The following is a 22,796-nucleotide window of genomic DNA, read 5'->3' as shown; positions in this document are numbered from 1 at the left end:
ATAAATAAACTGCAAAATAATAATAATTTTATATAATATAAAATCAAACAATTAAACAGTAAAATAATTAAACAGCAAAATAAATGAACTACAAAAGAAACTGCAAAAAAAAATTATATATACACTCACCTAAAGGATTATTAGGAACACCTGTTCAATTTCTCATTAATGCAATTATCTAATCAACCAATCACATGGCAGTTGCTTCAATGCATTTAGGGGTGTGGTCCTGGTCAAGACAATCTCCTGAACTCCAAACTGAATGTCAGAATTCGGAAAGAAAGGTGATTTAAGCAATTTTGAGCGTGGCATGGTTGTTGGTGCCAGACGGGCCGGTCTGAGTATTTCACAATCTGCTCAGTTACTGGGATTTTCACGCACAACCATTTCTAGGGTTTACAAAGAATGGTGTGAAAAGGGAAAAACATCCAGTATGCGGCAGTCCTGTGGGCGAAAATGCCTTGTTGATGCTAGAGGTCAGAGGAGAATGGGCCGACTGATTCAAGCTGATAGAAGAGCAACTTTAACTGAAATAACCACTCGTTACAACCGAGGTATGCAGCAAAGCATTTGTGAAGCCACAACACGCACAACCTTGAGGAGGAAGGGCTACAACAGCAGAAGACCCCACCGGGTACCACTCATCTCCACTACAAATAGGAAAAAGAGGCTACAATTTGCACGAGCTCACCAAAATTGGACAGTTGAAGACTGGAAAAATGTTGCCTGGTCTGATGAGTCTCGATTTCTGTTGAGACATTCAGATGGTAGAGTCAGAATTTGGCGTAAACAGAATGAGAACATGGATTCATCATGCCTTGTTACCACTGTGCAGGCTGGTGGTGGTGGTGTAATGGTGTGGGGGATGTTTTCTTGGCACACTTTAGGCCCTTTAGTGCCAATTGGGCATCGTTTAAATGCCACGGCCTACCTGAGCATTGTTTCTGACCATGTCCATCCCTTTATGACCACCATGTACCCATCCTCTGATGGCTACTTCCAGCAGGATAATGCACCATGTCACAAAGCTTGAATCATTTCAAATTGGTTTCTTGAACATGACAATGAGTTCACTGTACTCCCCCAGTGAACTCAATGGCCCCCACAGTCACCAGATCTCAACCCAATAGAGCATCTTTGGGATGTGGTGGAACGGGAGCTTCGTGCCCTGGATGGTCATCCCACAAATCTCCATCAACTGCAAGATGCTATCCTATCAATACGGGCCAACATTTCTAAAGAATGCTTTCAGCACCTTGTTGAATCAATGCCACGTAGAATTAAGGCAGTTCTGAAGGCGAAAGGGGGTCAAACACAGTATTAGTATGGTGTTCCTAATAATCCTTTAGGTGAGTGTATATATTCATATATATATATATATATATATATATATATATATATATATATATATATATATGAATAAATAAATAATTAGACAGAAATGTAATAAAACTGCAAAATAAATAAACTGAAAAATAAAATGTGAATCAACAAATAATAAATAGACATAAAAAAAATCCACAGCAAAAAATGATAAAACTCCAAATAAATAAATACAAACAGAGACACAAAAGCTTAAATAGACAGCTGGAGAGTATGTCCTGTGCTTTATTTCCCTTGTTTAAAACTTGGGGGTTGTACTAAAGGAGTATGAAACTTTTTGTCAAGAAAACAACCTGTCAGTATTTCTGAATGGTGTGAGAAGCATCTGCCTCTCACCTCTCTCCCTCTATGTGTCCTTCACTTTTTTTGTCTTAACACCTTGTGCTCCCTCTCGATCATTTCACAGAGTGTGCGTCTCACAGGAATTGCTTGAGGGGGAAAAAAAAAAGTAAAAAGAAAAACAAGAAGGGACATACAACTGTCAAGCACCGCTGATTGAAACCGCAAGGTCATTTTCAAGAGTGAGAGAAGAGGGGAGAGTAAGAGACGCTCTCTGGCATGTCTGTCTCACTCCAGCGGGAAGTGTGTGTATGTGTCTGTAGCAAAGAGACGCTGAACAAAAGAAGCTCTAACAGGTGGATGATACATAGCTAAGCGACTCTTCACCCTGATGACTTCAGGGCCTCCTCTCCATCATCGCTCTATTCACTCCTTCCATCCTATTCACACTACACCTGCCGTCCCCCACGCCTCAATCTCCGGCCCCTTCATTCAGCCTCCCCCCGGTCCCCTGGCTTACCTTGCAGCTCCCCGCTTTTGCTGTAGAGTTCCCTCCGCTGCTCTCGCAGGTACGCGCTCATGCTAATGGCGTGGGAAGACGACTCAAACCTGCAAAAGGAGTTGTCAAAGATCATGTGTTAAAGCAGGTCAAGGGTTTTCGTTTTAAGTTAACCTGAAATCTGATGCATCTGACGGATTGTAAACGTAAGCGTAAGGAGAAAATGGTCTCCCATGAGGCACTTAACCCGTATTATTGGTGTGGTCCTTGTCTGCTTAAAACCTTTAAATTCCAATTCAATTCATGAATCAACCTGCACGAACAAACTTACTTGAATAGAGACTGTTTGGGTCGTTGAGGTTTCTTCTTGGAGAAGAACGCTCCGAAGTCTCCGCCGGTGCTGGCGTAGGACAGCTGGGCAGAAGGTTCTGCAGCGCTACGGGTGTTTTTGACGTCCAGGTAGTCCATTAGCAGCACCTGAGAGAGCATAAGAGCAGATTGTTGAGTGACATGCAATATTCAAATGTTTATTCAGTCAAATATTACAGTAAACAACCAAATTCATTTAGACTTTTTGACACTTTAAGCAGCTGTTCCAATACATGCACTTACGATAAACAGTTTTTATTAGTGCACTTGCTGGCAGCCCTGCATTTTGTAAACACAAGCAAACAGGCAAAAAGACACCCAAATGAGATGATTCATTTGTGAAAAGCCAGCTGTATATTTTCATGAACATTTATACTGTGAGAAAAAGCATGATCTAGCCTTCACAAAATGTTATTGAATATATTATTATCATAATTCAAATCATTTAATTTTTATTCATTGTGTATCTGCACATCATTTCTGCCCACTATACTATATACTGTACAGTAGTACGGTTCAAAAGTTTGGGGTCAGTAAGACATTTTAATGTTTTTGTTTTTTTTAAAGAAGTCTCTTATGTTCACCAAGGCTGCATTTATTTGATTTAAAAAAATCAAAATCAATTTTTTTTTTTTTTTTATAACTGTTTTCTTATTTATCATATTTTAAATATAATTATTTTAAGTATATAAATATATGAATACATTCCTGTGATGGCAAATCTAAATTTTTAGCAGTCATTATTGGTCTTTATTATTGGTCCAGTCATTATTGGTCATTATGATTTGGTCTTCAAGAAACATTTATTATAATTATCAATGTTGAAAACAGTTGTGCTGCTTAATATTTTTGTGGAAACTGTGATACATTTTACAGTATTCTTTGAGGAACAGAAAGTTAAAAACAGCATTTATTTCAAACAATTTAAACGTCTTTACTGCCACTTTTGATCAATTTAATGCATCCTTGCTGAATTATTTGAAAGTATTCATTTTTCTATCCAAAAGAAACAAAAAACTCTTGCTGGCCAAACCTTTGAACGGTATTATATAACCCCCAAATTCCCATTGTTAGCAAATGTTTCCATGTGAAAGACGTTTCTGTCTCGGTCTGAGTACTTAAAGAAATGCAACAAGAGGCTCAGGGACGATTTGTACCTCAAATCAGCCCGTGATGCTGAGTGTGCTCAAGACACTCAGCATCATGTATTTCTAGTCAGGTTTGCATCTTTTTTCTGTACTCCTGAGTATTTGATGTTTTGTATTTATTATCATTGAACTGATTATGTAATTGGCATGTTACATTTACCTGACATAACAAATTGTTACATTTGATTCTATTCTGACATACTCTGAAATTATTAACTTCAGTAAATTACGTTTTATCGATTGTTACCGCAAATCTGCGTCAGATTAGTAACGGACTAATGTCTAGTTTTGAGTGGAGCATAGGGCACACCAACTGCGATTTTAGAGTTCTGGCTAATATTTGGCACTAATTCAAGTGCACTTGGGATGTAAAGACAAAAAGGGGATTTCCGTTTAGGACAGCAAACTGCTGATCGACCAACCTAAATAGGGTGAGTCTTACCTCTGTTTAATATAATGTTACTTTAGTCAAGTGTCCGTGGGTAACCATGGCATGACCAAACCAAACCATTGGACCGATTGGGCAGGCCTTACACAGCGCTTTACGCACAAAATATTGTTCAAACCAGTTTTAACATTAACTTATACAGTCCTTAAATACATTAATACAATAAAATATGTAGTTAAGTTATGCATATCCTAAGTCTAGAATGACTTAATTGGATCAGTCTGAACGAATCTGTTTCTAGGTTTGTCTCAGGCCCACATCTTTCCAGTCTGTCTGTGTGACTTCAAAAGCTTACCCATGTCCGCCAGCAAATTCCCATTAACTCGGATTAAAACTGCACATCCGAGTTCATGAATATCCCATTCAACACAATCCATAACCATTAAGAGAGGTTCAAACAGCTGCAAGAGTACTAAAAAAGTTGTTCGAGTAAACTTTTCCACAAATTAGCAAGCCGTTTTCCAATGGCTCCATAATTTAGTGCAGCAATTTGCTTGGTCTATTTCTAAATCCCAGCTGCAAAACAGTCCAAAGTGGAGATGGAATTAGGAAAGGACAGATGGAACTACATCTGACTGATAATAGCATAATTAAACAGTGATAAGAAGGGAACGGTCTATGAGAGGAGGGGAAGCCTCATCAACAGCCATTCCTCAACCCAGAGACAAGTCCAATCCGGCCAGCCCGTTACATTCCTGTCAGATTATAAATTACTAATGCCCATCTGATCCAGTGATGGAGCGGGTCTTGCATGTAGACCCCCGACTTAATTAAATGCCAGCGTTTGCCTGATGAAGGAGTCTGGACCCACTTCAGTGACCTCAAAGAAGGGAACATGGAACTTTTAAGGCAATTAACCGCATGGAGGATGAATGGAGGATGGGAGACAGAGAGAGAAATATCATGAAGATAACAGTAAACACAGCAAGGGAGACAGATAGAGAGAGAGATTAGAAAGTGATCAGTCAGCAGATTCATCCCAGCAAAGCTAAAAACAAAAATGAACAAGCCATTCCTTCAGTACAATGCAGTCAATTTTTAAGTGCCCCTCATATGGATCTTATTTTATTTGCTTTACGCTTTATTAGCCATTCAATGTGCCATAGAATAGACATTTGTATTTGGAACTGGCATAAAAACTAACATTAAATAAGAAGAAGAGAGAAAAATAACTGATAGAATTATTGTTTTAATAGCTAATTAATTATTTTTCTTCCTGTGTCCTCATTATCACTGTCAATATTGTTCGTTTTCAGCAATATCCTTTAAATATGTTTCGGTGCGAGAGTAACAGCAGCAGTGTAGGGTTTTACTGCAAGCAGATGAAAATATTTGTTGCACGGCATTTAACAGATAAACACCAGAAGATGAAGGGAGGAAAACTTGAAGACAGAACTCATTATACCACCACCAGAGCCAGCAAGGTCACTTTCACTAAAGCACCTCGTGCCTCATCAGAAGTGTCTTCGTCCCCATTATAATGCGGCTTATTAGAGCAGCCTTCGTTTTTCTGCAACAACAGGGATGACGCGTGGGCAGCAGCATTGCTGTGTCCATTTTAAAACACCAAACAAGTAAGTGGAAACAACAGAGGCGGCTCCGCCAACAACACAAAGAACTCTCGAATGAGCCTGGCAATAAAGCATGCAGAACAAACTGCTGATCTACAGCAGGAACATCTAAAAGCACCACGTCAAACAGATACAAAGAGCGTCCCACTTATGATTTATGCCGCCCATGGATGGACACATACTGACAAAAAATACCTGTTTTATATAGCAGTTTAAGAGCCAGAATATACGTGGTCATTTCAGTGTTAATTTAAACACCGATCAGTGTCTTCACGGAGAAAAACCTTTATCTCGCAAATGACCTTGAGAAAACACTAAGGACGGGTCAAGATGACTGACTAGTAGGTTCTGAAAATATGGTAGTTTGGTAGATTCCTAGTAAATGAATGATTATCATTGACTTTCCTCGGTAAACATCCTCCAGATGACCTTTTTCTGAGAAAAAGGGAGGACAAATACGAATTAAAATCACCACTTTGAGGAGCAGTTACGTGATGGACACACTCTGGACCCTTCCATTTCCGAACGTTCATTTCACAAGCCCTCTTCTTTATTGGAGCCTTAAAGACTAGGTTGTTTTAACAGAAAGGGAAGAAAAAAAAAAAAAAAAAAAAATCAATATTCATGGCCTCTTCCAAGAAAAGACTAGCTTGAAAATGGGCTTGGGAAACAAGAGCCTGTGAGAAACAGCAAATGGCTTTTCACACCAGATAATAAACACAGAGCAGCACACTGGCTGGGTTTGTGATGTGCACGAATAAGTGTGCGTCAGTATAACCCGCAGCTGTTACAAACAATTCTGCTTCCTTACGGCTCAAAACCATCACAAAGTTTAGCAAAGTGTTTATATACTGTCTGGAAAAGCAAGAGTTAATCTTCAGTGAACCTTTAAACCCAGCCCTTTGTCTTTGAGGACACATTCTCAATTTAATGAACAGTGAAAAGCAGCACTCATCCCCTCTCTTAGCTACAAATCAAGCTAATTAAAGAAGAAAAACAGTATTGAAGGATGTGCAGGTGAGCACCTGCTCTCTGATGATAGACGTTTGCAGAGTGCTTTAAGAAACGAGGGAAATAAACAAAGCTTCCCGCCTCTCGTCTACCCCTCTTGAGATTACAAAGAAAACGCTGTTTCCTCTCGTTCCATGGTTTCCAAGAAGGCATCTGACACCAAAACATGACCCTTTCGGAAGTGTTTTTTTTTTTTAACTGGGTGCATGCACGACCTTCATAACTTTTAAAATCTCACAAAAACTACCAAACTGTGCAATTAAAAGGTGGAATTAAAAATGCCTGACCTGACTGACAATAAAACTATTATTATTGTGGAGGAGGGGCATAATGAACCTGGGGTTCTGTTACCATGGATACATTACCATTACTAGTAATATAAGCACACATAGGTGTAAATAAACACCTCAGTTAGAGATAAAAATTACTTGTTGATTAATTTATCTCTTTGTTGTCTTCTCTCCACATTCTGGAATGCTATTTCATCAGATTTTCCCAGCACACACAATAAATAATATCTACAAAACAGAATATCAGCTGTTTTATAACAGATATTTTGAGTGTAAATATAATTTTAGCAGTTTTATAAATAGTTTGAAGCTGAAATTAAGCTACCAGGTACCAACGGTGCAGAAAATTCCGGGCCAAGAACAGTTTGTAATCGTGCCGTACCAGGCTCAAGTGGAAATACAACTGGAACCATTCTTAGAACCGTTCGGCCCGACGGTGGAAAAGCGGCTTAAAGGGTTAGTTCACCCAAAAACAAAAATTCTGTCAGTAATTACTCACCCTCATGTTGTTCCGACCCCGTAAGACCTTCGTTCATCTTCGGAACACAAATTAAGATATTTTTTATTAAATCTGAGAGCTGTCTCACTCCTCCATAGGCTTCTAAGACACTATAACTTGCTGGCCCAGAAAATGCATTAAAGAGATCGTTAATATAGTCCAAGTGACTACAGTGGCTCAATCTTAAGTTTATAAAGCGACGAGAATACTTTTTGTGCAAAAAAAAAAAAAAAAAAAACGACTTTATTCCACTATTAATTTCTTTCTCTCTGGGCCTCGAGTTTTTTCACGTAGTGTAACTGAGTAGCGCTTCTGTGTTGCACGTCACACGCATCACACACATGACCAGTGTCGGCCAATAGTGAGCCTACGTGTGACGTACAACACAGACGCGCTGCGCTAAAACACTACGTGAACTAACTCGAGGCCCAGAGAGAAGGAAATGAATAGTGGAATAAAGTCGTTATTTTTGTTTGTTTTTTGCGCACAAAAAGTATTCTCGTCGCTTTATAAACTTAAAGGGATAGTTCACTTTGAAATTAATTTTTGGTATGTTTTAGCTTACCTCAAGGGCATCCAAGATGTAGGTGTCTTTTTTTCCGCAGTAGTTTCAATTTTTATATTTTTAGGTCAAACCGTTCTTGTCTGTCAGTCATATAATGCAGGTCTATGGTCACTGTCTCAAAACACAAGCACAGAGTCCAAATTAAAACAATTCCCCGTCGTCCAAATTAAACAATTCCCCATCATAAGTACACATTGATGGCCTAAGACACGAAATGAGCGGTTAGTGTGAGAAAACGAACAGTATTTATATCGTTTTTACCACTTATACACAGCCATGTCCGAGTGATCTGATCTGACGTGTACGCAGACTGGTGCATAGATATATACACTAGATGTCGCCTTAAAGACATTCGTTCCAATGAACTGCCGTAGACAAGGCGACATCTAGTGTGTATATATCTATGCACCAGTCTGTGTACACGTCAGATCAGATCACTCGGACATGGCTGCGTATAAGTGGTAAAAACGATATAAATACTGTTCGTTTTCTCACACAAACCGCTCGTTTCGTGTCTTAGGCCATCAATGTGTACTTACGATGGGGAATTGTTTAATTTGGACGACGGGGAATTGTTTTAATTTGGACTCTGTGCTTGTGTTTTGAGATAATGACCATAGACCTGCATTATATGACTGACAGACAAGAACGGTTTGACCTAAAAATATCAAAATTGAAACTACTGCGGAAAAAAAGACATCTACATCTTGGATGCCCTTGAGGTAAGCTAAAACATACCAAAAATTTATTTCAAAGTGAACTATCCCTTTAAGATTGAGCCACTGTAGTCACTTGGACTATATTAACGATGTCTTTAAGCCAGCAAGTTATAGTGTCTTATGGCGCTTTTCCATTACCAGTACCGACTCGACTCGACTCGACTCGACTCGACTCGACTCGACTCGACTCGACTCGACTCGACTCGACTCGGCTCGGCTCGGCTCGCTTTTCGCTCCGTTTTCCATTGCAGATAGTACCTCCACAATAGTACCTGGTCGTCATAGCGACGCCGCAGGATACTGCCGTGACTTAATCTTTTACGCGAGACGCGCGAGACACACCCGCTACCCAAACACACAGGACAATGGAGGAAATCGAGTGTATGCTGTTTTTGGATGTTTTTGTTTTTGTTTTTGCTGTTTTTTATTCAGGATACTCCGTCTGGCGCGTGCAATGATGACGCAGTGAATAGTGACGATTCTCTCTGACCAATCAGCAGTCTGCCGTGTTTTCACGTCACATTTTAGTATCGCCTCAGCTCGCCTCAGCTCGCTCAGAACCTCGCCGGAGGTGGTACGAAAAAAAGTACCTGGAAGCAGGTACAGGTACAACTTTTACACAGTGGAAAACCAAACAGAGCCGAGTCGAGCCGAGCCGAGGCGAGCTGGTACTGTGTAGTGGAAAAGCGCCATTAGAAGCCTATGGAGGAGTGAGCCAGCTCTCAGATTTAATCAAAAATATCTTAATTTGTGTTCCGAAGATGAACGAAGGTCTTATGGGGTTGGAATAGGGTTGGGTACCGAAACCCGGTTCCAATAGAGAACCGGTTCCGACGTAAACGGTAGTATCGAGACCGAATAAGAACGCAACTTTCGGTGCCTGATTTCGGTGCCTGACTTTTTTCACCGCCCCCTATAAAACATCTCGCGGCACGAATGATCCAATAACAAAACATCTCCAGTTAACCAGCAGAGCATTCATTTAGTTCGTTTGTTAAATAAGAGACGATCTAGCGCTGAACTGTGTTTTTTTAAATGATCAAAGTGCTCATTGCCTGCGATCAGATTCTTGTGGCTCGCGCACACCGCACTTTCTTCACGCGCGCTTCAATACGTTGGACGCGCTTCAATACGTTGCAGAGATCGATCTATTTATGAGGCGTCGTCTATATGAGTATGTGCGCGGAGAGTTTGTGTGTGCGTGCTCGCGTCTCAGATGAGTATGTGCGCGAGTGTGTGTGTGTGTGTGTGTGTGTGTGTGTGTGCTCGCGTCTCAGATGAGTATGTGCGTGAGTTTGTGTGTGTGTGTGTGAGCTCGCGTCTCAGATGAGTATGTGCGCGGAGAGTTCCGCGCGTCTCGTGTGTGTAGAGTTTGTGTGTGTGTGTGTGTGTGTGTGTGTGTGTGTGTTCGCGTCTCAGATGAGTATGTGCGCGAGTTTGTGTGTGTGTGTGTGTGTGTGTGCTCGCGTCTCAGATGAGTATGTGCGCGAGTTTGTGTGTGTGTGTGTGTGTGTGTGCGCGCGCTCGCGTCTCAGATGAGTATGTGCGTGAGTTTGTGTCTGTGTGTGTGTGTGTGTGTGTATCCTCTTCGGGTAAGTCTAGTATTTTAATGCCAACTGCAAATCTTGCATATCAAGTATGAATATCAAGTATATTTATATGAGGCTATACTATGTGTGTTAAATATTTCTGCTCAGTGTCAGATATTTCTCTGTTTTGTAAAAGTCTATAATATATAATACGTAATATAATATATAATATATATAAATAATATGAGAAGAACATTTTTTGATCGGCACAATTTTTTATTTAATCAGAAATCAGAAAATCTTTTTCAGAAAACACACACAGGTATTATTTTTTTGATAAAGTGTGTGCGGTTTATTTTTTTGATAAAGTGTGTGCGGTTTCGTTTTCTTAAGTACCGGTTTAAGAACCGTTTAAGCACCGGAACCGTTTGAAAAATACCGAGTAGGTACTGGTATCGGATAAAACCCAACCGATACCCAACCCTAGGTTGGAACAACATGAGGGTGAGTAATTACTGACAGAATTTTCATTTTTGGGTGAACTAACCCTTTAAGATAGTTTATAGTGAATCTACCTGTACATATAAGCTGCTGATCGTTCATAGCAAATAACCTGAAGAAAGAGTCCAATAACTGATAGTTATTCAAAATAGTGAAGTATTGAGGATTAAAAATGGAAAAGGTCATAAAACCTACAGTAAAAAAAGAAATTAAATATTAATCAAATAAAAACAAAATAAATGCATACAATACAGTCAACAGCCACTTCCAAAAATTATCAATATAAAAAATCAACTCAAATAACTCTTCAATATAAATACTAATATATACTTGGACTCAGAACATGGCAAATATGTTTACTGTAAGAAAACATTATCAAAACAATATTAAACATACTAATTAATAGCAGCCACTTAAAAAAAAAAATATATATATATATATATATATTGTCTATATCTTATATCTATTCAATAAACAAACCAAGACGAAGCAAACAAACCAAGAGAATGCAAAAAAACAACAAAACAACAACAACAACACATAGAATGAGTGTGAGCCTCCAGGCTGAAAAACATATTTGTTCAAGACTAAGACATGGGCAAACAACCCCTTCCCCCCAGAGAGCCAAAAACCTTTCTCTAAAAACACAAGCTGACCTCATCAGTGATACACTGTGACGTCTATTGATTCAAAAGCCTCGCTGAACATTATTTATCCCTCATCCTGTATTATATCCAGTACTTCTGACATACTCTAGTTCAATGTAGATATTACATATCACATAGAGAGGTCAATGCTTGGAGCAGCATCTCATTACGAGATGTCATTAGCATTCCCCTCAGCGATACTCAGTACGGTCCACTACGGCCGTTGCTATTACAGAGACGCACATCACAAAAGAATGCATAATTACTGTAGCAATTAATGAACATAAGAGTGGCGTTTTTCAAAACAACCAGCGTGTCTCGACCATAAAGCCTGGGGGGGGGGGGGGGACGCTGGGTTTTAAAACATGGAAATGAACTGTTATGATCATTAACCCTGTGGTGGAAATCTTTCAAATCCACAAGCAATATGCATGCCGTGGCCAGTTACAATAGATCATTTAGGCTGGTACACAACAGCTCATTTAGAGGCCATGTGTCTGTCTATCTCATCGACATGAAACAGAAGCACTTTGCCTCTCCCTCCGCTGCCAGACTAATCACTGTCAGGGCATGAAACGCCTCACTAACACTGTATAATCCAATTACTCTGAGGCTGTGTGGCTCCCACTAAATCTAAACAAGTTGTCAAAGTGGAAAGTTTGTAATTTCCTTTCTTTTTTCCCCTTTCACGCTCTTGTTCCCTTCACCCTCTTACCCATCATTCCCAGGCTCAAGTCCGTGAGGCTTAGGGGGAGGGACATCAATAGAGCGCAAAGAGGGAGATTACAACTAGTGCCATCATTTTTATTTTCTAAACAATGGGATACGGATTCTAGAGCGCGGGACTTGGACCTCTGTGAGAATTAAGTAAACTTTAAAAACAAAATGTAAAAATCATCAAATTTCAAGACCATATTAAATATACCAAAAATCAATGATGAATAATTAAGATCCAGGACTGGTCTGTAAGCGACCAAAAAAAAGAAGTAAAATGTCAACAGACACTTCAATATCAAAAATCATACATTTCTTAAATATAAATACCAATATCTGATGGGACTCAAATCAAAACTAAATTTACTGTCAGAAAACATTATCAATAAACCAATAATTAATAATCAATAATTCAATATTCAATAAAAAACAGCAACATCAAAAGAAAACTCAATATCATATAAAAAAATATATCAAAAGTTTAATATCTATTCAATATCAATACCAATATCCACAGGGATGATAGAATACATTTAAGATAACATTATCACAACCATAAAAAGTGTTTTTGTAACCTTAACCCACTTTATTTTCATTCACTTCCTAACTTTATTATATTAACAAAAACTTTAAGGGCTGTTATTTAATAGCCTTACCTTATACTGTTTATTCATCAGTGTTAGTGATATTCTTGTAATTTATGCATATGTCAAGTAAAGTGCTTGTGTGTACGTGTCAACCATTTAAAAAATATATAAATTTGCTTGGTTCAAATTCCAAAAAATTTGGCTCGACTACAGGAAAATGTTGGTCCTATGGCCAAACCACTTGAGAACCTCTAAAACATATTTATAATTACTACTGCCAGTTTTGCCACTTGTTCAGGGGCATTTAAATGGGGCTAGGACAAATCTGGGATTGGTCTGTCGGCGGCAAAAAGTTCAGTCAATGGCCACTTCAAAAAGTCAATATCTATTTACTCCACACACTCCTAAAAAACTCTGCATGGTCCTTTATGAACCAGGTTTACAAGTTAAATATGGATCCTAGCACTCACAGACTTTTGCTCAGCTGTCTTCAAGAATGGCCGAGCCACAGTTCAAAGATTCAGGAACTGAAAGAAGTAAAGATTATAACATGTCTTCTCAGGTCCATCTGTCCATGGCCTTTATGTTTTCAGTGTAATGGAAAGGTCAATGTAATTCTCCCACAGGAACAGAGGAAACTTGGTTCGGTAAAAGTTCGGTATTAAGCTAGCTAGAAAGACAAGGGTGCACAGGGGTCTCATCTACACCTAAGAGAGATCGGTGCATGAGTGCATTTGCGTAAGTCACACCTGAGAACAGTCCCGCAATCAGCACCTGACACCAGAACTCAAGAGTGTCACCGTATGAGGAAAAGGAATGACAGAAAATAACAGAAAACTACAGGATAGAAAAAGAAGATGACAAGAAAAAGTGAAGAAAAAGGAAAAAAGAAAAAGAACCGAAAAAAAGGAAATAAGAGAGCACTGCCAGTTCCATGATCCCAAAATCAATGGCTAAATCAATCTGAATCTGGAAGGTCTGTGCTGAACACGACTTAAAATACATCAATATTACCCCACTCGGGATTTTTTGAAGCTGGTACATGTCTTGAAAAAGGCGGTTGCTAACAAATGGGACTACAAAGGCTGTCGGGGAGATTAAACATCATCACGCCGAAAAGGTAATCTCAGTCCGTTTTTACAGCATCATTATGCTTATAATTGTGCTCTTACAAACTATTATAACTCGAACTTTCTGGGAAAATGTTTTTAGATAAAAACTGAAAGAGTTGTCGGAAGCTTAGTGGTGGTGACGTTGAATTTGTGGGACCATGGTGTAGTTCGTTTATACCTACCTTTAGCTTTTTACTTCTGGCAGCTGCATTTAGGCTTCAAAACTCATAAAAGTTGTGTTCATCTGTGACAATTATATTGGTGGACAAAACGTGCAAGTATCATAAACTTTTGTTGATCACAGAGCTTGTTTTTAGCGATAATCCAAAAGCCTATGGCAAAATCCTAGTGGGTTTTTGTCGAGGGGAACCAGTGTGATGCTAACTGCTGGTTGGCCTACAAAGTGACGTCATAGTAGAGCTGCACGATTAATCGCAATAAAACCGCACGCGATTTGGCAAAGGCTGCGATTATCTTATGCGCAGCTTGTCAGTGGAGCGGTGCGGCTGATCGGTAGTAAATACTGCTCCATCTGAATGCCAGAGGGCGCTCTAGAGCAAACACGCTAAATATGCCCCGCCGCAGAAGTACAATAACGGCGCATCATTCCAGGAAACCCCTATCGATGTAGCTGAATAAACAGAAGATTGAAACGCTTTGATTAAACATGACTTATAAATACACGACTGCCTTCTGTGTAAGAAGGCACATCATCTCACAGAAGGATGAGCTCAAATGTCGTTATGAAGTGAGTTTGGAGTAAATGCATGTTATTAAATGTTGTCTTTTGTTGGACAAGAGGTTCATAAATGATTCTCGTGTTTGGAAAGATGTTTGACGCGTGTTGCTTTTTCAAATGCACATTATACAGTAAGTGACTCAAACTCACAGTGCTTTCAGATGGAGAAGCGTTTACTGAGCCGTACATCAATGACAAGCTGCACATAACATATAATCGCAGCCTTTGCGATTTCAAAATCGCGATAAGCCAAATCGATTTAAGTGCGATTACATGTAAATTGCGATTAATCGTGCAGCCCTACGTCATACCTGCACCACTCTATAGACCTTATGTAGCCCCGCCCCTTTTCAGCGCTACGCTCGTTGCCTTTTGACTTCCGGTCTGTATTTTAACAGCGATTTTGCGTGTTTCTTAATGAACGGCTCGTTTTAAAATCTTCCCGGTCGACTGACATTTGTTTAATCATCTGCTTTAAACATTACAGTCCTCATGATAACTAAATGACTAAATGTAAAATAACTTTCGTTAACTTTACAATAAGTAAATCCACTTCAAAAGCTAATTACTCCAGGACAGCAATGCCATAGAAATATACAGAGCGACCGCAAAACGAAAGTTAAAAGACAATATTCTAAAGATGGAGAAACAGAAAAAGGAGAGAAAACAAAAAAAGACATAGAAAATAAACAATAAAATTATAAAAATGAAATGTAAGAACGGAAAACAGAAAGACAAAAAAGAAAAAAAGGACAGGAGGGGAAAAAAAGAAAAGAAAAGTGTGACACTGTACTCTCCCTCACTCGCTCACATTCTTCATTCCAAAGAGAAAACAGAAAGGAAGCAGCTTTTTCTGCACGTCTTCAGAAGATGCTGTGTATTTTTATGATGGACCAGTCTAAACTGACAAAACACTGTCGCAGTCAGGTGAAGGGAAGAAGAGATAAGATGAGATTTGCTGATGTGATCAAGAGGAGAGAAATAAAACAAAAGATTAGGAAAACCTCATCTACCTTAATGAAGATTCTCATCAAGAGCTTGCATTATCTCACGCAGTGACCACAGGAGACTCCGCAGCCCCTGGCAAGCAGCCCGCTTGGGCAACGAAGCACACTGAACACTTAACATCATCTATTTCAGGAAAGCCAAGATGACTCTGCAGTATAGGTACACTTCCCTATCCTGTTGCCTTTCGTTTTTTTGACCACCCGATTATTTCATTTTTTGCTGTAAATCATTCAACCCGTTTAAGACCAAAACTATGAAACAATTTCCATACATCCATCTCAAATGATCATAAATGATGTCTTAAAGGAACAGTATGTAAGATTGTGGCCAAAACTGGCACTGCAATCACTTTCAAATTACTGTAGAGCGGTGTATCCCCTCCCCCTCCCCCTGACTCGAGGTTGCCAGATACAGGCTGGCATTTTTTATTCAATACGTTTGCAGCTGTGGTAACTAGAGCAGAGCTGGCAACCCGGATGCCGAAACACTACTGACTTCGTGATTGGTAGATAGGTGGAGGGTGGAGCATCAGGCCAAAACACAACATGACAACATCAGTCGAGGGCTGCAACTTTACTTTTAAATGACAATATCCTGGCCAGACTACTGTTGTCAGTGATATAAGTATTTGAAATGAACATGATTTCTTAATGTCTAATGACATATCAGGGCCATGATTAATTATGATTAATTGAAATACATTTCTTACATACGGTTCCTTTAAATATGTCTTCATATTAATATGGGGGACTTTAAAATATAAAAGTTATTTTAAATGGTCATAATATTTCACAATATTACTGTTTTTAATGTATTTCTGATCAAATAAATGCAGCCTTGGTGAGCATACAAATCGTACCAACCCCGATGGAACGAACAAACGATGGATGGATGGAAGGATGGATGGATGACAGGGAGTGAAGCTAAAATTGGATTCGGACGTGCCTTGATGCCTTCCTATCTTAGAATGCATCCTTTGAAGGCACATTTTTTTTAAGCTTACAGACGCAGCATACAAGTTGAAGCAAAGGCTCTAAATAAACAAATTAATCTGTTGCTAGCTAGGGCGTGAGGTTCTCATGCTAATGAATGCCGAAAAAAGAGGCAGTGCACGTGCACACAGTCGAGCCCTCATCATACGGCAGTTAAATGCATATTTTGACTTCCATACTCGCCTCTCAGAAAAAGGCTCCTTGTTACTTAAGGTCTGCGAGGAGCTCAGCGGGCCTTAGCAACAGTTGGCAGGGCCGAGCTTGTTCTTTCCTTACCGCTCTCTGCAGACTGCTTTGAAAGGAGGAGTAAAAAATACGGGAGGAAGGTCACAGTCTGACTCTTCACCCTGTGTGATGGAGTGATGACAAACCCATTTACTCATTCCCAAGCTGCACCACCATCCCCATCTCTCTTTCCCTCCTTCCCGCCCTCGTTCTCCTGATTCCTGTCTCTACTGCATGACTGGATCCTCCCTAGCATGCAGCTGAAAAATAATGCTTTGAAAGAGTGCACATGCAATGAGATAGAAGGCAGAGAGAAAATGGAGAGAGATGGAAGTCTTAAAGGGAAGAAAAAGTACAAATACAGAGAATGATATGAACATGAAAAGGTTATGAGGTCTAGTTTTTACAACCTCTATGAATCTGAATATTCAATTAGTTTGACCATCTGTCCCTAAAATGGTTTTAAAACTGCTTGAGCACAATAATTCTAGATATATGCGAGGCAATATTGCATAACCCATCAGAAGAACCATTCTCCATTTACGGTTACTGTTAAGAGAAAAGCAAGATGTGATTGTTGCACTGATCTAGTGAATCAGGAATCCAAACTGCCACTTGAATCAAGAAAGACTGGAGTAACTCTGAAAAAGAATTACTCAATTGCAAAAAATAAACAAAACAAAGCAAAACCGTAAAAAATTAAATTGTTTAAAAAAAACTCTAAATTAACCATCTAAATATAGTTTGATCTAATTGTACACAGCATTTTCAATCAACAACAACAAGTTTTAGGAAGCATTTTCCCCTCCCATGAAAGAACTTTTATTTTATCCTTGTTATTGACTTAATTATAGTTTTAGTAAGAGCTTCTAGCTCCAAAAAATAATTTTGTAATTTAGTTTACTCCATTTCACAGAAAAACCAACAATGAAATATAAACGCAAATAAATGTAAACACTCAAATCGCACGAAATGAAAACCTGCGGCAGGATTTCCAGCGGGTACTTTTCAAACACACAAACAGACACTAAATGTTGGGCCTCTTGAGAGAATTCTCAAAGTTTATGTGAACAGCTGGTAATCTCACCTGCCCATCAGTCTTCTGCCAAATACACAAGCACACACATACACACTAAAATACAACATTTTCCAATTAAACACAGCACTTGGGATGAGTTTATGTAGATTATTCACAAAACTTCAGCCACACATTCTTTCTCCACCTGTACCGCTTTACAGAAGCGGCACATGAAACATCGAATAACTATAAACAGCCCTTCTGTTTACAAGTAATTAAATATACAGCTAGTAAATATCAGTTAATAGTATATTTTGTTTAAAATGACAGCTTTAAATAAGCGTGTGGTTTCTCAGCACTGGGTTGTTGCAAAGGAGTTAGCTATGAATTTTATGCTGAAGATTTGCAGTTGCTAAGGTCAGTTGAATGGTTTCTAACACGTTGCTGTGTGGTGGCAAGGCCATATGTGGTCAGAATAGTCTCTTGCAAAACCCAATTTTAACATATTGCATATATTTCACTGCAATCTTTCAGATTTCAAATATATTACCCAGTAACCTGGATCTGCTCTATGGAATGCCTCTCCAGAAACTGACCTGTAGGACGGTTTGGATCTTGGCATAGACATCCGCCTGCTCATAGAGTTTGATCCCTTCCTGGGCTCCATTGGGAGAGACGACAATCTGCTGTAGGTGACGGAGAACCACGCTGTGAGCCTGGGCCACTGCATTCAACTTATCAAACAACAGCTCGAGCAGTTCCAGCAACAACCTGTAGAGGGTAATAGAGTGAGAAAAACTTCAAAATGGATGAAAAAAGAATTGATATTAGCAAGCTCAAATGCAGCGATGACAAGGAGAAACACAAATACAAGCTACTCCTGAACCTGTCAGACACAGACAGACAGAGAGATGTGTTAACAAATATTGCATTCATCATATTAATTATTAGAATTAGTATCCATTGATATCTTGAGTTAGCATGTTAACCTTGACAGCCCTAAAATTTACATTTTGCAAACGAAAACCATTTACTTTTTTTTTTTTTTTTTTGCTTTTCTGTTTGTTTGCAGAACTCCCAGCACTCCTTGTGGGTCCCTGGACCCCAGTCTGAAAACTCCTCATCTAGAGGCTTTCCAAGACAAAGCCACAACTGCAGTCAGTCAGTCTGTCTATCATAAATCCCTCCACATCTCCAAAACCAAGCCAAAAGCGGTCCATTCTCTGTTACTAATGAACATGACAGCAGCAGGGTGCTGACAGAGTCTCCCTGTTGAGCAGCACCAGCTGTTCACCAACAACAATTAGCAGCATCTGTCAAACTCTCTGGGTCCACTAGGAGGACACACATCTGTCTGACTTTTGTGGAGTTTACTCATTCATCCCAGTATAGTGAGGGAGAAGAAAACCCTGAAAGGCGGAATGAAGAGGTTGGAGGTGACAGCATGATGTAGGGTATAAAGATTGCTGGGAGGTGGAAGACAGCAAGATGATGGATGTTCATGTGAGAGACAGTGCATGATAACACATGTTAAGCCTGATTTACAAAGGACAGGACATAACCCTTGACTCAGACTCAACATGTAAACATATATTATACAGGATGACACTCCTTCATACAAACAGTGCAGAAAGCCAACCCAAAGCACCATACCTATTTACACAAACACATATGAACCAAGGGGACAAGGTTTTGGCATGGACCAGTTGGTAGATGTCATAACGACACCATCTATCTAAGTATCTTTCTTAATTTATGGTCATATTTATGGTTTTAATAAATAATAAAAATAAAAAAATAAAAAAAGTATAACATAAATAAATTTAATAATTAAATAAAAGCAAATATTAAAAAAATAAAGCAACGGATAAATCAAAATAAATAAATAAATGGATAAACAAACAAACAAATTAATTCATTAATTAATTAATTGTCTTTTACATGGTTAGAATTTTTTTCTTTGCCCTGGCCAGCAGTGACACCAACCATCAAAAAAATATTATGGTGACCACTTGGTCTCCATTGTGTATTATACTGGGTATGTCCACTGTGAAATCTCATCCTACACCACATAGCTGTTTTATTTATCAAATAATTCCTGATTGTATCCTGCAGGCAAAAATGGCCCAAATCCAATTATTTATTTATTTCTTGCTTATACGCAACTCAGACCTGTTTTTTTTTTTTGTTTGTTTTTTTTCTTCATAAGTGTTAAGAGCACAAACCACATGTATCTGATCTTTTTAATTATGATTTGGGCCACATCCATACGTGATACAGGTCTGATGTTTTGCATGTGACTTTTACGTCGTATTAGATCAACGTTCATCACAATTCTGTCACTCCACTCCAACGATTTTAAATTCCGGTAGGTTACTTTGGTTACTCAGTGAAAGCAACAGTGAAGTTAGTCAGTAGAGGGACAGTGAGCTGTTATACTCATAAGTATTATGATGACAGCACTATACAAGTACCCTGTAAATCCAGAGTTCTCGCGAGAGCACAAGTTGAATTTGCTCAGCGAGTTTACTCTGGCGTCGAGTAATGATGCTCATTAAATATGCCCTTGTATCCGAGCTGCACCAATCACATCGGGTTATCTGATATAGGCGGGCCAGAGGCGAGCTAAACAGATGACGACAGCGCTGTGACATCAAAGTCATTAGTAAACATTGCAAGATGGCTATGGATGAACACCAGCTGTTAGAAACGGCTTTGGCCGCTACAATGAACGAGTTAGACTTGGCTTTTTATCTAAAGGAGGAACAGAAGACGGCGCTCAAATCGTTCCTTTGCAAGAATGGCGTTTTTGCTGTTTTGCCAACAGGATACGGCAAGAGTCTAATCTACCAATTAGCTCCGCTGGTAGCTAAGCGTATGGGGCTTGTTATGATTGGTCGTAGTGTTATCCAATTGCGTGTAGTGAGATTTTCAAATGCATGCTTGGTGCCGCCCCTCGAGCTGGCCGATTTTCATTAGTCGATGCCAGACCATTAATCTTTCATTAATTAATCATTTTCATTAAAACCATTAATCTTTCTGGATTTCCAGGCTACTATACAAGCAAAACTTGAGCGAAAACTATACGAGAAAAACGTTGCTCTCTTTCTTCTCATCCTCGTCTGCATCCTCCTTTGCATCGTCCTTATAAGCTGTGCACAAATTCCCTGGCTTCCACGGCACATCACCTTATAAATTAACGCATAAACGCTAACTTTAGTGGCCTCCATGTTTACATCTACGACAGCGTGCTGCATGGTTCTTAGTTATATTCAGTTCAGGACTGTGACCAGTTCACACCCAAACCTGATGTTAGCCACATTTGAAAACATACTGTGAACAGACACAAAGAAATCGGATCTGAACACTAAATCATAATTGAACACTAAGGCTTGCAGTGTGAATGTAGCCTTTGTCACATCATGCCAGGTTAGGACACTGTGTAAGGCATATTTTCACTGTGAACTGTAATGCAGCAGTGACTTGCTTTTTCTGTTGAGGTTTCCATAGAAACAGAGCCCTACCTCAACTTTCAAGTTAGCACAGACATAGACAAGTAATTTAATAATTTAAAGAAAGTAAACACTGAAAATGCTCTATGGTTAAAAACAGGACCTTATTTTCACTCAGGTCATTTGGACGTTTTCAGCTGGTTTACCTTTTACAGGAAACAGATTTATGAACTGCCATATTAATTCGGCAGTGCTTTGTGGGTAATTGCATTGTATGATACATTAGCACAATGCCGTTCAGATGAAACACACATAGGTACAACAAAACCATTTCTCAAATGAGTTTGTGATTAATGGATATTTTCCAGCATTAGTCACTGCTTTCAAAGAAAACCCCCAGTTTATATCATTAAAAGCACACAATGAAAATTCAGTGGATATTCACTTGCAAACTGGAAGCTTATATTTGAGAGAAATGAGGAGGGCAAACATTAAATCCCAAAGAATAGCTATGAAAAAATAAGCGATTGAGAGTTCATTTTTGCCTTGGGTAAAGAGCGTTTCCTTAACAGCCTTCATTATCGGTCTTTTCTTCTCTTGCTTTTGTTTTTCTCTGTTAGAGCCGATGCTTAAGCAGAGCCTGGCCGTGGCTCGCTTTTATGGATTACACCATTTCTGGAAATGAGGGAGGTATGAATGCCACATGACAGATGAGTGCATTGATCCAGCGAGCCATCATCGGGTAAAGTGAGAGAGCGCAATAAAGAAGGAAAACAATGAAAACCAATCACACTTCAGTACAAATGCCTTCCAAAGTGCATTACCTTAAAAACAAAATCACTTTAAGAGGGAGAACTAAAAGAACTAAAAGTCTAAAGTGACTGTCATCTGCGCTTTTTATTTCCTACATCATTTAAAGACATACTTTAATTAATAATTCTCGCCCTGTGCATTTTTTGGTGTATGTTAATGTAAATAAATACATTTGTTTTAATAATCTTCCATCAAAACATTCCTGATTTGATGTAATCAAGGCCATGTAGGCAGGGGAAAAATTAAAATCAACCAATAATATCATAGATTAACACTTCACTTTTCATGATCCAATCACAAGCCAATTGCTAAAATCAAGTCTCATCTATAGTTTCATTAGGAAAATTGCAAATGTCTCAAGTAAAGAGTGTTATGCTGTCTTTAAATGAATGTTCACACTACAGATGCTTGAAACGAAAAGCCAATGAGAACATATTCAGTATGGCTGCGCATATTTAGGGAGCTGAAAAGAATAGATTGTCTCATATATGCAGAAATTCAGATTTTCATAAAGAAAGATCTGCCCTTCCTACTAATTTCACGTGGTTGCATTTTTCATAATTAAATTCAAAAATAGAAAACTGATTTATAAATGAATGAATTTATATGAAAAAAATGATCAAATAAATACTATGAGGTTTGGAAAAATACAATACGATTCACAAATTTTACATATGT

General features: G+C 38.9%; 1 protein-coding gene and 1 long non-coding RNA gene across 2 annotated transcripts in view; both read right to left on the bottom strand.

Moving 5' to 3' along the window:
• exoc4 (exocyst complex component 4) overlaps nucleotides 1-22,796 on the bottom strand; it is a 138,458-nt gene that overhangs the window by 79,404 nt on the left and 36,258 nt on the right. The window contains exons 7-9 of the mRNA XM_082167140.1: nucleotides 18,450-18,624; nucleotides 2,493-2,638; nucleotides 2,183-2,271 (exon numbers count right to left, since the gene is read on the bottom strand). Coding sequence (XP_082023266.1) covers nucleotides 2,183-2,271; nucleotides 2,493-2,638; nucleotides 18,450-18,624 — 410 coding nt within the window. The remainder of the gene's footprint in view (nucleotides 1-2,182; nucleotides 2,272-2,492; nucleotides 2,639-18,449; nucleotides 18,625-22,796) is intronic.
• On the bottom strand, nucleotides 17,552-18,430 carry LOC309496941. Its single transcript, XR_014205283.1, has 2 exons — nucleotides 17,852-18,430; nucleotides 17,552-17,792 (listed from the first exon to the last, which is right to left on the bottom strand). It is a non-coding gene; the product is annotated as an uncharacterized lncRNA (long non-coding RNA).

Source organism: Leuciscus leuciscus (assembly GCF_965113295.1).
Source record: "Leuciscus leuciscus genome assembly, chromosome: 4".
Classification (NCBI taxonomy): Eukaryota; Metazoa; Chordata; class Actinopteri; order Cypriniformes; family Leuciscidae; genus Leuciscus; species Leuciscus leuciscus.
This window is presented reverse-complemented; position numbering and strand designations above follow the sequence as displayed.